We start from the raw sequence: 18,365 nt of genomic DNA, 5'->3' as shown, positions 1-18,365 counted from the left end.
AAAAAAATTAGTGATTTTGGTCATGTTAGAGACGAATATGACCTGGAGCGTCCCACGCTTCCAGAAAACAGACAATTAGTTTTTTTTTCTTGATTTACAAGAAAATCCACATAAATCAACTCGACAAGTTGCTGCAGATCAGTCGGTTAGTAAATCATGTGTTTTTAAATATTTACATAGTTATAAATGGCATCCATATAAAATTTATTAAATTCAGGAGCTTATTGAAAATGATCACATCCGCAGAATAGTTTTGCCAAATAATGATGAATAAATGTAATGCAAACCCACAATTTTTAAGTAAGATTAAATGGTTTTGTAAATAGGCAAAATTTTCGTTATTGGGCACCAGAAAATCCACACTGGAGTATGGAAAGTCACACACAATTTCTCAAGAAGTTAAACGTATGAGCAGGAATTGTGGGCACGTCAATTGTGGGTCCCATTTATACCGGTAGATTCGATATGGTTTCGATAGGATTGGCGCCCTCCCCACACTATTCGCGAACAGTACGAGATTACCTTACCAACTTTTTCCCAAACAGATGGATTGGAAGGGAGGGTTTTATTGAATGGCCAGCAAGGTCGCCAGATTTAACTCCATTGGATTTTTATCTATGGGGTTATCTAAAATCTAAAGTTTATTTCGATAAACCTAAAAGTTTAGAAGAATTGGAAAATAGAATTAGAGCCGAAATACAACAAATCCGGCCTCAAACAATAAGTAAAGTATTACAAGAAATTGAATATCGATTTGGTTACTGTCAGGAAGTTAATGGTCAACAATTTGAATATTTATTTTAGTTTTTTTGGTTTGTTTTTTATAAACTGTTCCAAAACTTCATGGCTATTTCTAAAAAATGTAATCGCAAATTTCTTAATAAAGATTATGGTTAGGTATAGGATATGGTATACAAAATATACTTAAAATTTTATACAGAATTAGAAAATAAAATAAAAATGGATTTTTCTTTTTAAAAAAATTAAGTTGATAGTCGTAGCTCATTTTTGGTTCACCCTGTATGCATGAATTCATCATCGAAAAAACCGCGACAAAAAAATCAAAATTAACGTGTCCGAGCGTTTTTTTTCGAACACACACTTTTTTACTTGTTTTAAAAGTTTTATATGACATTCAAAAAATTTAAAATAAATAATACCAACACTTGTCTCCAACTGCCAAAGATGCGATTTAAATAAAATAGTAAATAAATATTATTTAATTTTTTTTTTTAAATTGATGTCGAAATTGGTTGCTCCTAGCGACTTTTATTTTGATTTAAGCCGATATACGGGGCTGAAAAAAAGTTCTAAAGGGGTTCTAAAAAAGTAAAAACTAACGAACAAGCGCCCTCTACCGAAAACTGTATACGAAATGTTATTTTTCTTTTTAAAAGACTCGTATGTTTTAAATTTCATGTCAGTATGTCAATTGGTTCAGGACCTATAAGAAAAAAACGATAAATCCAATAATACTTTGACACCCCGTATTTCAGTTACTATTAAAGTTAGGATAAGGCAAGTTGACCTCAATCACATTTTTTTGACGTAACGAATCTACTGTTTTTCTATGTACCACTACTTTCCTGACACCCATATATATTTTATAAGTCCATGTCTTTATTTCAGTTCCTAAGAAACCCGCAAAACGTTGCACTAGACTATGTGTTCCATTCCAACTCCTAACGGTTTCGAGGGTTCCGACGAACCTTTCCGCTTTACAAAAAATTTATTTAAGAAGACGAAACTTACAATTAATCTAATTTGTAAAAATAAAGTCTTTTGATTAACTAACAAACTATCGCCCTTTAACCCTTTCATATGTATCGTTCAAACATTGTTCATTCCAAATTGACTGAATTGAAATTTAAATAAAATTTGTTACTAATAGAACTAATAAAAAAAACAAAGAAGGATTTTTTTAGGAACAGCCTTTAATAAATTATATCACAATTAAATATTTACAATCCCATAAAGTAAGAAAACCAAATAACAAAAACAATATTATGCACTAATTATAAATTAAATGTTGTGTAAAATTATGTAAATGTTCAAATCAAGATAGTCTTGTTTCATAACAATATTATTATAAGATATGTAAAATAAAAAAATTCAGTTCCAAGTTTTATGAATAAAAAGTACATATTTCAATGTAAATACTAAAACATGTTCATTTTACAGTTCACTGAATCACACCACTAACCTACTGTGGCTTAAGCATAATATAAGTGCCTCAAAAGAAAAAAAGAAAAACAAGAAGAAAGATCATTTACCTAGTGGACAAAGTGTGTTTGGGACATATTAATTATACACCCTGCGTTGTATTAGGCTGATTCCCTGTATTCGTTGTAGGACTTGTTGCCTGCCTTGTGACAATATTTATAGCATTTTGCATTACTTGTTTTCTGAAAAAATCTGATGTCATAGATCCAAATCCTTGATTGTTTCCCATTCTACAGCGTAAATACCCATGTAAATTGGCCCCGTTTAACGTCAAAGCAATCAAAACCAATAGCTAAAACGAACTTAAATGTTGAAATTGAATTTTAGCATTCTGGTTTTACTTACAGTCCATTTAATATTAAAACTAAATAGGGAAACCAGGAAGAAAAGACTCCACAGTAAAGGGCTAATTATTAGAGCAGTCCAAAATATTCTAGACTCCCTTTCATTGATTTTACCTCCCTAAATAAGATTAATTAGTAAAATAATTACTACAAAAAACAAAAAAACACACCTGTTTTGACTCATATACCCAATGGCTCTTTCCCTCATCATCTACATAGTTCCACCACCGGAGTCCAACCATAAGTCTACCTGTGATGTTTTTCACTGTCCAAAAGTCCATGGAAAGGAGAATGACAATAACCACAAAACTGGTGATAAAACTGTTGCTAAACCATCCACAGAGCATGTATGAGACTATTGCTGCAACTTTGAAGGCCACATGAAAAAGGGTCACATATGGGTGCCTTTAAAAAAATATGTTTTTCACTTATTGACTAAATTAAAAATCATCCCTGAATAATGTAAAATAAAAAATATATCAGGAGGATTATCAGCTTATTTATTTAAATTTAAAAAATGTAATTACAAAGGTGACCATAGTGTGTAGTGCCTCACAGAATCAATATTATAATAATAATAATAATAATAATAATAATAATAAGCTTTATTTCCAACAGGTTACATATACCCAGTTACAGGAAAATCAATTAAATATATAAATGTACGAATGCATGAATTGTATTAGATTCATGCAACTAAACTATAAAAGAACTATAAAAGAATTGCTATATAATAAAAAAAAAAAAAAAAAGTAGTGAACTTGAGAAAATAAATAATAAAAAATCAACACTAAATTAGGATAAGAATCAAGAATTAATTTAAATCAAAAGACCAAAAAAAAAAAAAATTAGTAAATAAATGTATTCAAGCTAAAAACTAAATAACCAAAAACTAAATAACCTAGCCTCCCCCACCAACCATACGCAGGTGATTCAAGATAAGTGCCAAATCATCATGGTGAATGTCACAAGAATCAGCAATAGTGTTAAAGTTTTGACACATAAAGTGAATAGGACTCTGGTACAGAATGTTGGACCTGGCTGTGTCCAAGTTAAAAGCTGGACACTGTCTGGATCCTAGGCGTGGTATATGAAAGCAAATCCTTTGCAAAAGGGATGGGCAGTCAATCTTATGGTTAAGTAAATTAAACAAGAATTTCACCGAATGCATTTCTCTCCTCTTCGCAAGTGACCGTTCAGTATATCTAGAGAGCAGCAGGTTATGGTCAAAACCCCTTGGAGGATAGACTCCATCATCCTTAAATGCCAAACATTTAAGGAATCGCCGTTGGACTGATTCTAATAGGTGAATGTGCTGGTTGTAAATGGGAGACCAAACGAGGGAGCAGTAGTCCAGCCTGGATCTAACAAATGCATAGTAGAGCGTTTTGGCAGTGGCAGTGTTCAAAAAAAGTTTGCAATTTCTAATAATAAAGCCTAGCATGCGAGTAGCTCTAGAAACAGTATCTTCGATGTGAGGGATAAAAGAAAATTTTTGGTCAAAGGTGACTCCAAGATCCTTGAAACAGGTAGACCTTGCCAGAGACTCTCCATTAACTGAGTAATTAAAGGTAATTGGACTTTTGATACGAAAGTAGCTGGCCACATTACACTTGGAAACATTAAGGTTAAGCCGATTCAAAGTGCACCAATGGTGTACAGCATTCATGTTCTCTTGCAGTAGACCACAATCTGCTATAGAGTCAATCCTATGGAAAAGCTTTAGGTCATCAGCATATGCTAACCGAGAGCAATTGAGGGTGGAGATCAAGTCATTAGCGAAAACGTTAAAGAGAAGGGGGCCCAAGTTCGAGCCCTGAGGAACTCCAGAGGTGGGTGAAAAACAAGCAGATCTAAAGCCTTCGACCACTACAAACTGAGAGCGGTCAACTAAATAGGAGTTAAGGAGCTTTATCAAGCGATCGGAGAATCCAAACTGGCGTTCAAGCTTATTTAATAGGATGAAGTGGTCAATCTGGTCAAAAGCCTTTTGAAAGTCTGTGTAGATAACATCGATTTGACTTCTATCATTAAGTGCTTCGCACACAAACTGAGAGAAGAATGCTAGGTTTGTAGTACATGAGCGGCCAGAAACAAAGCCATGTTGATCGTTGGCCAGCATGGACTTAACCTTGGGAAAAATTAATTTATAGAGAGCCAACTCAAATAACTTTGAGAAATTGCACAGAATGGATATAGGGCGGTAATTCTCTATTGTTCCAGCATCGCCCTTTTTAAAGATAGGGCAAACTTTAGCTTGCTTCCAGATATTGGGAAAAATACCTGTGTTAAGGATCAGATTAAAAATGTGGAGCAGAGGGTCTGTAAGTGCAACAGAGCAGTCCTTAGCTAAAAAACTAGGAATTAGATCTGGGCCAGAGGTCATTTTGCTTTTGAGACACTTGCTCGCCATTATAATGTCGGTCGCCGCGAGCGCGACGACGTCTATGCAAGTTAAGGGAGGTTCAGAGACGACAGGATGATCGCTAGGAAGTGAGTTCGTGTATACACTCCTGAAATAATCTCCAAAAGCGGACACAATGCTGTCAGGCGTATTGTATGATTGGTTAGAAAGCTTCATTGAGCCGGGGATTTGAGACTGATTACGTTTGCTTCGAATAAAAGACCAAAATTCACTCGGATCGGAGGTTATTTTGTTCTCAATACTATGGATGTACATTTTGTAGGCTTGTGCAGTTAGAGCTTTAATTGTCTTGCGCAGAGATCTAAATATCTCTAGATGTTGTTTAGACTTGGAAATCTTAAAATCACGAAATGCTCTTTCCTTTTTATATATATTACGAATTATGTCAGCCGAAAACCAGGGAGGGAAACGTCTTTTACGTTTTACCTTGAAGGGTACCGCTCTAGCGAAAGTGTTGTTCAGTATATCATAAAAAACATCACATGCGGAGTTGACGTCCTGCTGCACCATGATAGGCGACCAATCAGTATCTAGTAGCAGCTGATACAAAAGCGGAAAGTTAGCCTTTCTAAAATTAAATTCCTTTATTTCAGATTTATTAAGGGGTAGGTTATTGAGAGAGATAAGGCCTGCATGGAATTCAAATGACAAAGAAGGATGGTAGGTATCCTCCGGGACAAGAGATGCACCGCTGTTAAGTACAGAGATGTTAAAGCTTGCAAAGATTAAATCCAAACAGCGAAGATTGTTATTTACCACGTTATTGAATTGCTTATAGTTTAGGAAATCAAAAAAATTACTTAGAAGTTGACGTTTACTATTGGGAGATACCGAGTGTTCAATATAAGTGGGGACATTAAAGTCTCCCAGGATAATCACATGTTCAGAATAGATTGCATTAACCATGGAAAAGGCTTCGAGAAAGCGTTCTAATTGCACGGAGTCGATGGAAGGAGGAACGTACAATACAAAAATATACAGTATGAAATGATTAAATTTGACTTTACATCCTACCAGATCGATTTCCGGTATTTCTTGGCTGATCGCAGAGAGGTCGAGGGCTTCCGAGGAGAGGTGGTTCAGAATCCCCAGTAAAACACCACCACCCCTTGAAGCAGCAACAAGGTCAATTCTTCTATCAGAACGGTACATTACGTATGAGTTGGGAAGGATTTCACCATCAAGTATATCATTTTGGAGCCAAGTTTCTGTGATGGAAATAATATCATAGCCAGAAGTAGACGCAGCACTAAAGCAGGTATTGGTCTTGGAGCGCAGGCCGCGGGCGTTCTGGTAATAGCAATAGCTATTACTATGAACGTTACTACGAACTGTTATTATTATGAACGTTACCTGCACATACCATACGTAGAGTTAATTATAGAGAACGGTAGTAGCAATTATCAGTTCATCTTCTTTCCTCAGGCATTTTTAACCTATGAAAATCAAAGTGCACAGAGTCTGTAGTAGTAAGTGTTAAGTCAACATAATTTAAAAAAAAACTTCAAAACAGGGAACATTGACATGTACCTGCATGTTTTATTTTTTCTTTGTTTCACTCTGATGACATTGAAGTTGGTTTATTTATTTTAAGGGTGCAAGGCCAGATGAAATTCCAGGTATTTTTGCAAAAGGGTGCACAAAATTGCAATTTCCCTACTCTTATCCTTAATACCTGTGTAATTAGTCACTTTCTTTTGGGAGGTTTTTCAGGCTTTTGGAAAGTATCTGCGATAATTTTAATATGTAAAAGTAGACTGAAAAATAATGCTAAAAATTATAGATCTGTTGGCAAACTGTGTACGTACACACGTTTCCAAACTTTTTAAAAAACCAGTCTATTCACATATTTTGAACTTTGTGATAATTGACATTATGCTGAGGCAGTGTGGTTTTTTGCAAAAAAAAAACTTAGAACTAAATTGAATTGAATGGTCTCTCATTTTATATAAATAAGTCTTTGGCTAATTCTAGCAGAACACAGATTTTAGCAAGGCATTTAATGATATTTCTCATACTATCATGATTGATAGGGTGGCAGAGAAGAGCTGTGGCGATTTTCTCAGATGGTTTGAGTCTGATCTCTTGAACAGATCTATCTTTGCTCTACTGGGCTTTTGTTTGGAAAGATTTTCATCATCTTCTGGAGTCCCTTAAATAACCAATCTTGGTTCTTTACTCTTTATATGTTAAATCAATTATATTAAAATCCTATTTGTTTCTTGCTCCTACCTTTGCTGTGCTGATGACCTAAATATATTTCTCTAAATCGGCTCTGTGCTTAATTGTAAGATTCTTCAAGCAAATGTTGACTCCTTAATTGGCCAACTTAAAAAGACACAGAGCTAGTTTTAACAATTTATTTGTTACAGGCCTAACTTTTTCATTGAGAATCATCATTACTCTGATGCTTCATTCAAATTTGAAAATCATTGAACTGGAAAAGAGATGTACTATTTTTTTTACAATATTGTTGACTTTGTACAATAATGTAAATAATCTCTCCATGCCTACTTAGTAAGATTTATTCCTGTTCAGCAACTTAGAAACCATGAGTTGTTCTATATTCTTTATTGCAAAACGAATTATGATCAGAATGCTCTTTTAGGGAAGAATAATTAAAACTGCCAATATTTGCAAAGAGTTTGCAATAAATGTAAGTTCCTGGGACTGGTTTGAGGTTGTGTGTTGCTTTATAATTTTGATATTTTGTTAAGTTACTTATGCACAAGTAGGAATTACATTTGTCATTAATATTTAAATTAGATTATATATTAGGTTAAAATTGTAATGTCAGGATACTCTTTTTGGATTCTGTCAATTTGTTTGTATGCTAAAACCTAAAAGATTTATAAAACCACTGCAAAAAAGTGCAATATAATACATTCTAATCAAGGTCATTCTTATAATTTTAGAAAAATGCAGTGACATTCAGTTAGGTAATGTTAGAACTAATATTGTGCAGCATAATCCTATAAGTGAGGCATCAGAGACTTTCAACACTAACTACAACCTCCCTACTCTTTAATTAATAAAAAAAACACAAAACGTTTTTACCAGAAACTTAAAGAAGTTTTATAAATGAATGTTAAAATATTTAAAAAAAAAAATTAATTAAAAAAGCGAAAGTAGTTTTTCCGGAAAACACCTTGGTGATGGATTAATATACAGATTGCCTCCGATTAAGTCGGCACTATTGGTATCTTTGTTAATGTTTAAGATACAGGGTCGGTTAAATTAGCAAACTAGTAGGATTTTTTCTGTTGATTAAAATGGTGAAAACAGAAAAAAAATTGAACATCGCGTTTTCGAGAAAATGTGAAAAATGTACTTTTGTTAAATGGAATCCCCTGTATGTTTTTACATAAATCAAAAGATAATAAGTTTCTTAATAAAAAATCTTATTTACACTAATAGCCTAAACCTAAAAATAACAAAGTTATAGCGATATTAATAATTTTGTCAAATTTAGGCAAGTTGGCCTTGAACTTTTTGAGAGCAAAACAAATAAATCATTTTCTGAATAATAAAATGACAGTAGCCGTAAAGATTTTATTAAATAAAGAAATACTGACAGTTACATGTTAGCAAAGTTTGTGATTTTTGTAAAATGTAAATTAGTAAAATGCCTTTTACGCATATTGTGATATGTTAGAATGTTACCTTGTATGTCGAAAAAATAGTGACAGAGCGCTAGAAGAGTACCGCCAAAGATTCCAGACTCGTAACTTGACAAACCGTAGATACTTTTTAATTCTCTACAGAAAATTTAGAAGTAACGAAAACACGTTAAAAGAACTAGAAGAAGGAACCAATTTATAGTAAGCGAGGATGTTGAAATTTCTATTATGGCATATTTTCAAGCTCATATGGAAAACTCAACTAGAAATTTAGCAAGAGCTTACGGTGTGAGCTTAGTAACAATTTGGCGGGTCTTAAAGAAACACAAATTTGTGCCATATAAGTATCGACCAGTACAAACATTGTTGCCTGGCGATAACGAAAGAAGACTTGCTTTTTGCAACTGGTTACGGAATGCATATGAAGCTAATGATAATATTTTAAAACGTATAATTTGGTGCGACGAAGCTAATTTTTCAAACAAAGGTATGTTTAACCGTAAAAATGTACACTATTGGTCCCAAGAAAATCTTTTCCTTACTGATCCCAGAAATCCTCAAAATCAATTTAGTATAAACGTTTGGTGCGGCTTAATAGGAAGCCAAGTAATAGGACCTGTGTTTTATGATGGCACTTTGACTGGAAGGAGATATGTTCAACTCATATTATCTGGAGCGCTGGAAGATTATTTGGATAATGTTAACTTGGAGGGACGGCAACAAATCTATTTTGAACTGGATGGAGCACCTCCCCATCAACTAAATGATGTAAGAATATTACTTAATAGACTGTTTGACGATAAATGGATTGCGACACGTGGCCCGATTCGTTGGCCACCTAGGTCACCAGACCTAACCCCTCTAGATTTTTATTTTTGGGGTTACATAAAAAATGTATAAAAAAAATACAGAAACCGTTGATGAACTTCAAACACATATTAGGCAAATAATTGGATCAATAGATAGAAGATCAATCTTAAAAGCTACAAGACGTATGCTTAAGTGTGCTCAGAAATGTATTGAACAAGATGGCGATGTTTTTGCTCATTTATTGTAAATTAGTAGTTTTACTTGATGTTATTTATTTCAAAGCCAACTTGCCTAAATTTGACAAAATTATTAATGTCGCTATAACTTTGTTATTTTTAGGTTTAGGCTATTAGTGTAAATAAACTTTTTTATTAAGAAAATTATTATCTTTTGATTTATGTAAAAATATACAGGGGATTCCATTTAACAAAAGTACATTTTTCACATTTTCTCGAAAACGCGATGTTCAATTTTTTTTCTGTTTTCACCATTTTAATCAACAGAAAAAATCCTACTAGTTTGCTAATTTAACCGACCCTGTATCTTAAATATTAACAAAGATACCAATAGTGCCGACTTAATCGGAGGCACCCTGTATATTAATAACTTATTTTAATTATTAAATCTTGAATAAAGGTCAACATTTTCAAAAAATAAAACAAATCAGAGTGTAATAACATGTGCCACAATGACCAGCCAAAATTATACAGTTAAAAATATTTTATACAAGCCTGGGTAGTATTATACTTTTTTTCTTCACTCACCAATGAGTTTTCATATTTAATCTTGGTATGTACTAGAAAACATGCAAATTCATACATTCATATAGAGATATTTAAGAAAAGGTGAAGCATAGGCACCAGACTAGAATGTTAATTGATCAAGTGCTTAAAATATCTGTCAAATAGAAATATTAACCAACAATTTATGATTGCCAGTATAGTGAAGATTAATGCTTAGAAATCAGAAATAGGAAAAAATTTAATTTATTGTGTACATACATATTTTTTTAATAATAACAGCCTTTTTGGATATTTTGTAACTTGCATATCTATCAATAGGCTAGACCTAAATTTATTCTTAAAATGATCCTACTTCTCTGAAACTTTTTTAGTTTTCATAGAAAAAAATTAATTTTTTAATTGTTATAATCGACAATGAATGCACTGAAAGTTTTAATTTTTAATCAAGTAATCACGGAAAAATAATATTCATTGTGTTTTATTACCTAAATCTTTTACTTACATGCCTATTTAAAATTTTCAAACCAGTATTTTTGATATTTACTTTATCTTTATAAAGCACACTATTTTAAACAACCACTTTTATAATGCAGTGTTATTTAATTATCCATTTAGAATCAATATTATAAATCAAAATCAACACCAGATAAAACATGTCATTACACAACAAGTCTACATATTAGTAAAACTTGCCTAAGCAGCTAATAACAATCCAAAACTTAAAACAAGTACCCAAACTCTTTAAAATTAATACAAATTTAATATTACATAAACCATAAAAGTTGCAACAGTACAAATCATTTAAACACTAGTTGTAAGTAGGTGGGTATCACAAAATTTTCTTTAAATCTCTACTAAAGCTTGTAAGACTGGAGTCAAAAAATTTATCTGGTCAGCCAAACTATCAGCCTTAAAAACCAAACATGAAATAGGGTCATTGATGTCATAGCTAGTCAAATGGAATGGAACAAATAAACTTTCTCTGCTCCTATTTCCAGAATGTATTAATTAAAAGTTAATTAAGTTCAACAATTGGGGGCAGTCAATGGTAGTATCAATGCTACCTGATGCATGAAACCCATATCAATCAGGATTCTCCTTGCTTCTGAAGAATGTAAATTCAGACTTAATCTAACCCACTCATATTCATATTCCTCTCTCTGATAACCAGATCTGTAAGCCACAACTCTTAAAAATGTATTATACACTCTTTTTATTTTATGGACTTAACAGTATTCTAAAATGGGATGTACACAAGAACAGTATAGTCAAAGTCAAAATGTGCTTTATTTGTTATTAATCAACAACAATTTATTGTTCTTAAAACAATAAATTGTTGTTGACAAAGCCATTAAAAATACCTACTTTACCTATAAATAATAAAAGAGACAGCACTCTACAAATAAATGTACAAATTATGAAAACATTATTAATAAAATTTTTGTCAGCAAACTCAACATTACACATTAAAATGCAAAAAAGATTAAAAATGAATAAATACAATAAATAAATACATCCACATAATATACCGGGTGGTGAGTCGCCGAGCGGAACATAGGAAATCCCATGTAAATTTTAAGGGGGTCAATTATTGGCTTCCCTGTACATTTTACAGAAAAAATGTAAGATAACTTTTGAAGAGACCAATCTGGCAAACCCTCGTGCAAAGTTTCAAAAAATTTTAATAAGCGAATCTTGAATTATTCAATTAAATGTAATTGCAAAATTACCAAATTTTCGGTTCAGGTAAAACCAGACACCAGCCACCAGCAAACAATTTGTTATAAGGCTTTGTCGAATCTGACGTACAACCGAATACAAGAAATGTTTTTTTTTTCGTTTTATCAATCTCACAACCATATATTCAAAGTAAGACATGTTACCATTACTTTTTTATCTAAACTTTTATTTAAGATAACGATGAAGTTAAACCAATAACAATTATTATTATCGATTATTAAAAAAATAATTTTATCATACTTAGAATTTAATTAAATCAATAGCAGTATCTGAAATATTTTCAATTTATTTTCCCATCAAGCCTATCTGGTCAATTTCAACCATTAAACCTATTGTTAGTAAATTAGAGTCCAAAGACATTGCAATAAATAATCGTAAGTGTTTAACTCAGAAGATCAAAAATAGATCCGAAAAAAGAGAGAACAGAACTCTTAATATTTTACTAAGTGTGGAAAAATACAATAACTTTTTTAAAAATAATAGAGAATTACATAAAAACATCAATTAATCAAATGTTCAAACAACCCCCCATTAACAGCTAAACAATATCCTAACCGATCATAAAATTCATTTCTAACGTTACTAAGTTGATATTGGGAAATTTTATTACGTTCTAACGAAATAGCGTTTTGTAACTGGTTTAGATTCTCAAATTTTACACTTTTATAAATAACACTTTTTAAATGACCCAACAAAAAGAAGTTATTCGGTGAAAGATCAGGTGACCTAGCTGGCCAAATTATCCGGTATCGTGGACCAATAATATTGCCGTTAAAAACATTTTCCAAGCACTCTTTAACCATACGGGCATTATAATAAATATACGATATATATAAATATCCTGAACAACTTCTTCCAAGGCGGGTTCAATTTCATTTTGAAATAAATCCAAATAGGTTTCAGCTATTAGGTTATAGTCCATAAAAAGGGTCCAATGATATGGTGTCCGATAATTCCCACGAATACATTTGTTTTTTGGGGATATTGTGTCCGAGTATGAACAAAGCGATGTTCATTTTCTTGGCTCCAATACCGGCAATTCGGAACATTTGGTTCATTGTTGAGGATAAATGTACATTCATCGGTAAAACAAATATTTCTTAAAAAATTCCTATCATTATTTGCTCTTTCGATCATTTCAAAACAAAATGCAATTCTTCGCTCTTCATCTCCTTCCTGCAGCTCTTGATGTTTTTCGAATTTATACGAATTATATTTGTGTTTTTATAAAGTGCGCAATACCATTGTATGATGTTCATTTACCTCTTGCCCAAGAACCCTCGTACTAACCATCTTGTTTTCCTCCACACTCAGTAGAATATTAAGATCTCTGTTCTCTCTTTCTTCGGCTCTATTTTCCATATCCTGAGTTGAACATTTACAATTATTTATTACGGTACCTTTCGACTCGAACTTATTGACAATACGTTTAATAGTAAAATTTTATGCTAAAATATTTTAGATGTTATGTTTGTTTGAAATTTGAAATTTAAAGTGAATTTAGAATTTTTTAGTTTTTAGGATGCTTGTACACAAGATTTTGTTTTGTCTTACGTAATATAGCACATTTTCTTTCTTTCTTTCTTTCTTTCTAGTTGAAATGGAAGGAATGGGCTTGGTGGGGAAATAAACTGAAAACATTTCAGTTACTGCTCTAAAACTGTTTCCCGCATAATGCCACTTAATTATGGCTATTTTTTCGTCGATTGAATAATTCATACTTGTTTTCAAATATCGACTGTCTCTGATTTATTGACACTTTTCCTTACGTCAGTGACAATATTCATTTTACTGGTGCCCGTTTGGTTTTACCTGAACCGAAAATTTAATTGAATAATTCAAGATTCGCTTATTAAAATTTTTTGAAATTTTGCAGAAGGGTTTGCCAGATTGGTCTCTTCAAAAAGTTATCTTACATTTTTTCTATAAAATGTACAGGGAAGCCAATAATTGACCTCTTTAAAATTTACATGGGTTTTCCTATGTTCTGCTTGGCGACACACCACCCGGTATAATTAAAATTTATTTATTTATTTATTTATTTATTTACGGGCATTACCCATTTTTACAGAAATAGCATAATTTACAATAACAATAATTTATAACCTCAAACAATTTATACTTAGTATTATTTTATATAATTATCATTTGATATTCACAACCCATCACTATCACAGTCATAGAATAAAACAGGATTAATAAATAATGGCAACAGGAGAACTTAAAAAATATACAACAAAAGAACACAATAAAATTAATTAAATTCAGTTTTCACTCCCTTGAACCCAATTATCACCTCCAAAATTGGTTTAAACCAGCACACAATAGTATGAAGTATGAATAGTATGTACACACAATTAAACAGAATAGCAAAAACCCCACAACAATATACAAAGTCACACATGAAAATCCTCAACAAACTTAGCAAAGCGCCTTGGACTTATATTGAAATCTATGTTCAGAGATGTACTATTATTTGCAAGCCTGGCTGATCTAGCAATAAAGCTATTGTACTTGATGTTTGTTCTACAGAAAGGTTGGTAGAAAAGGCTGTTTGACCTTGTATTTCTCGTAGGTATTGCTAGACCTATTGAATATAGCAGGTCTGGTGAATCTACAGAAGCAGTCAGAAGGTTATACAAATTTTTTAAATCCCGTTGTTCCCGACGAACAACAAGAGGAGGAAGACAAAACAGCTCATACAGAACCCTGTAATCATAATGGTAGTTGTCAACAGGATCAATTTTGGATTTAAATGCCAGGTATTTCAGCATTCTCCGTTGCACCTGTTCCAACCTGTGAATATAGCAGGCATAATGAGGACTCCAGACTGAGGAGGCATACTCCAACAAAGGTCTGATCAATGTACAGTAGAGCATGCGGATAGCAGGGGTATTTGTAAAATCTCTTGTGCATCTCTTGACAAAACCTATTATTTTAAGGGCTTTTGTTACTATCTCAGATATATGAAAGCTAAATGTAAGAGATGAGTCGAATATGACTCCAAGGTCCCTAATTGTTGTCACATTCGACAAGGGTCTATTGCACAAGGAATATGTGAATGTTGTGGTATTTCTACGCTTGGAGAAGCAAATACTATAGCACTTGGCTGGATTCAAATCCATGCAGTTCTGAACACACCACTCTTCCAGTCTGGAAAGATCTGACTGTAGATTGACACAGTCATTAAGAGAGGAGATAGCTAGAAAACATTTCAGGTCATCTGCAAAACATAAGAATCTGGAATATTTAAAACATGAGTGGATGTCGTTCATAAAAACATTAAAAAGAAGCGGCCCCAAATGTGATCCTTGAGGAACACCTGAGGGAACACTTAGCTCATAGGACATGAAGCCATTGACCCTTACAATTTGGGACCTATCTGATAGGTAGCTGCGAAACCATCTCAAGAAATTTCCCCCTACACCCACGGCTCCAAGCTTACTCAAAAGTATCTCATGATTGACCCTGTCGAACGCCTTCGAAAAGTCGGTATAGATAGTGTGAACCTCGCCTGGAAAATGGAAATGAGTGTTTATAAAATTCCAATAAAGAATAATATGCCTTCCCCACTAAGAGTGTACATAGTCGCTGTCTAAATATATTAATTGATGTTGCCTCTTTAATGTTACATGGTAGGTGATTAAATACCTTTATGCCCTCATAGCTGATAGATTTCTGCGTGAAAGTAGATGTAGGATAGGTAGATGCAAGTTGTTTACTTGACATGTAACATACCTGGGATTTTCTGCCATGAATTTATGACAATTTTGTATGAGATGCTAGCCACTTCCAGAATATAGATACTTATGACCATAAAAACACTCTCTTTGATGAACAGAGGTCTACAAGGCTCTCTGGGTTTTATCCTGGAAATGTACCAGAGAGCCTGTTTTGAGATAATGGCTAGCATTTCCTCGGAAACAAATACCATACCTAATATGCGACCCAATAAAAGCAAAATAAACAGATCTATCAACCAATGTTCGAAGTTCCTTAATTGTCTACTGTACTGCAAAACAGCCTAAAGATATTGCCTTAGCAAGACCAACAATATGCTCTCCAAAAGCAAGATTTTTATCTATGGTCAATCCAAGGAGCCGGCTGGTGCTGTATTGCTTGATGGAAATGCCCCCAAGAGATACTATCTCCTCCAGGGAGCCTTTAAAGCTCATAACCTTAATTTTGTCTGCATTTAATGACAAGAAATTTGAATCAAACCAGATCTTTAATTGCTGTAAATCTGCAGAAAAGAGTGTAGAGACTGGCTGTCTAAGATGTGCCATAAAATCGTGGTGTCATCAACAAATACAGTAAATTTCCCCTGGATGTAAAGGTTTGCCTAAATCATTAACATACAGAAGAAAAAGCGCTGGACTAAGACAGAGCCCTGTGGCACTCTTACCCAATTTACTGAGTCATAACCCAAACAAACAGAGCCAATAAACACTTGCTAATGCCATTTTTGACTTGCTTTTGCCACTATGATATGCTGTGGAAACTCCACCACTGTTGATTTGGCTATACAGATCAAAAAGGAACTTATAGATAGCATCACTGTCAAGATTATAACCTTTTAAATGTAAATATTGAAAAATTGGTTGAAGATCTTTGGATAAATCCTAATACCCACATTGCCTTTAAAGTAATTTGGTTTATGTGACTAGAAAAAGTAATCTTCAGATTTGAATAATTCTTATCCTTGTAAATTTTAAATCGCCCCACAGAAAAAAATCATTTGGGAAGAGATCAAAGACCTTAATGACCAATTTATTACATGCGGCAGGCCAATAACATTCCCCAACAGCAAGCATTGTACTCCATGCAACCATCCATTTAATATGAAACCTCTTGATTTTCCCCAGCAAGCTCATTTAAACTCGGCAAAATTTCTTCCTTATGTAGTTCTAAGTAATAATTTGTATTTAAATTTCGATTTCAAACATTAACTTTCTATGGATCCTGAGCTCCTGTTGTTACATATCTATGCTGATTTTCTTTATCCCAATACTGATAATTTTGAATGTTCATTGTTTAAAGTAAAAGTGCATTAAACTAGTTTTTTCTTCTCATTCAAATATTTACTAATTTTAGAATGTTTAAATCTATGTAGTGATTATAACTACACATACAGATTTTTATATCTAGGTGTACCTAGTGTAGATATTAAGACAAATGTAATTAATTCTAGAATTACCTATGTAACATATTGTAAATTATGTCAGTAATATATTCATTCATTCATTCATTCATTCATCTCTGAAGCAAATATATCTTACAAAATCCCTATCCATGTTTGCCATTTAACCATTAGTACTTTTTCTTCACAACTCATTGCTGAATTTTTTTAATGTAGAATTTTAATGCAGTGAACTTATAAGAAATTATTTGATGATGAACAAGTCAAAATTTTGGCTGGCATACCTGTGAATACAAGCCAACAAAAAAATCAACTAAAATTAAGATCGCATGGCTGGAGTCCCAGCACAAAGCGATTATAGTAGACCTGACAGGAGTCCTAGTAGGTCAGTAAAGCCTCCACTGACACCTACTATTCTTAAGCACAGTGCCCAGCCACAAGAAAAGCTAAAGGACCTTAACTTGGAAGGCCTACTTGCTAACATTTAGATGAGTCATCTGTTAAGGGAGACTAGGGAGAGTGACCATCAGTAATGGGAGAGTTTCAGGGGCTGGCAGAAAGCAACTATTAGGCCTTTTTGCTGGACACTGTCCCCTCACTATTACTGCTACTACTAATACCCGATATTTTATTGTCAAATTTTACTTGGAAATTAGAATAGAGTTTATAATAAAGAAAACATTGAAAATAAAGGCAAGATACTCACGTTAATATACCATTTTGACCAATCTGGGAGTCTTCCTCACCGAATGCAAGAGTATCATCAGCTACCAGAGCCATGCCATTCAAGCTTTGTTTATCCAGAAATAGGTATGAATCTATTATCTCTACCCTTTAAATGAAATCTATCTTTTCAGCAAAGAACACTTTTACTGAAAAAATCACAGACCAACATATTTGTTGACATTTGGCTGTGATGTATGACGTCGTACGTCATCAAAATAAATAGAATGAAGTTAGTGGCAAGAGTAATGTCATGGCATTGACATAGCCGATTTTAGTCCAGCCGCGAAATGATAACATCGGCAACATGGCTTACAGATCCGTTTTCGTTTCAGTTCTCATGGGACTCAATGGGGATCGTTTGAATTCCTCTTGTAAATTTGGGTTTTTAAGTAAAATTTCGGAAAGGAAAGTGAATCTAGTTATTATTAAGAACTTACTAAATCTGAGTAACATCTCCCAGCCAGTGTCGGTGTGTTATGTATTTTCAAGTTTATTTTACATATCACTTTTAAGATTTTTGTGTTGTGCTTTTATCTGTGTGATTTGGGATTTGTTGTGAATATCTTGTGTTCCACTAAAACTAGAAACTAATGC

General features: G+C 33.1%; 1 protein-coding gene across 1 annotated transcript; it reads right to left on the bottom strand.

The window, feature by feature from the left end:
* Positions 1-1,914: 1,914 nt before the first annotated feature.
* On the bottom strand, positions 1,915-17,971 carry LOC126738162 (uncharacterized Golgi apparatus membrane protein-like protein CG5021). Its single transcript, XM_050443358.1, has 4 exons — positions 17,752-17,971; positions 2,738-2,972; positions 2,569-2,685; positions 1,915-2,515 (listed from the first exon to the last, which is right to left on the bottom strand). Exons 1-4 carry the CDS (start codon positions 17,823-17,825, stop codon positions 2,306-2,308), a joined length of 636 nt encoding a protein of 211 aa, XP_050299315.1. The 5' UTR covers positions 17,826-17,971; the 3' UTR covers positions 1,915-2,305.
* Positions 17,972-18,365: the final 394 nt, after the last annotated feature.

Source organism: Anthonomus grandis, chromosome 1, assembly GCF_022605725.1.
Source record: "Anthonomus grandis grandis chromosome 1, icAntGran1.3, whole genome shotgun sequence".
Taxonomy (NCBI): domain Eukaryota; kingdom Metazoa; phylum Arthropoda; class Insecta; order Coleoptera; family Curculionidae; genus Anthonomus; species Anthonomus grandis.
The sequence above is the reverse complement of the archived record's forward strand: the minus strand, read 5'-3'. Positions and strand labels throughout refer to the sequence as shown.

Coding starts and splice junctions, on each gene's coding strand:
- LOC126738162 (XM_050443358.1), bottom strand. CDS start 17,825: ATGGCTCTGGTAGCTGATGATACTCTTGCATTCGGTGAGGAAGACTCC. Junction 2,686..2,737: donor GGGTATATGAGTCAAAACAG/GTGTGTTTTTTT, acceptor AATCTTATTTAG/GGAGGTAAAATCAATGAAAG. Junction 2,516..2,568: donor GTTTTAATATTAAATGGACT/GTAAGTAAAACC, acceptor AGTTCGTTTTAG/CTATTGGTTTTGATTGCTTT.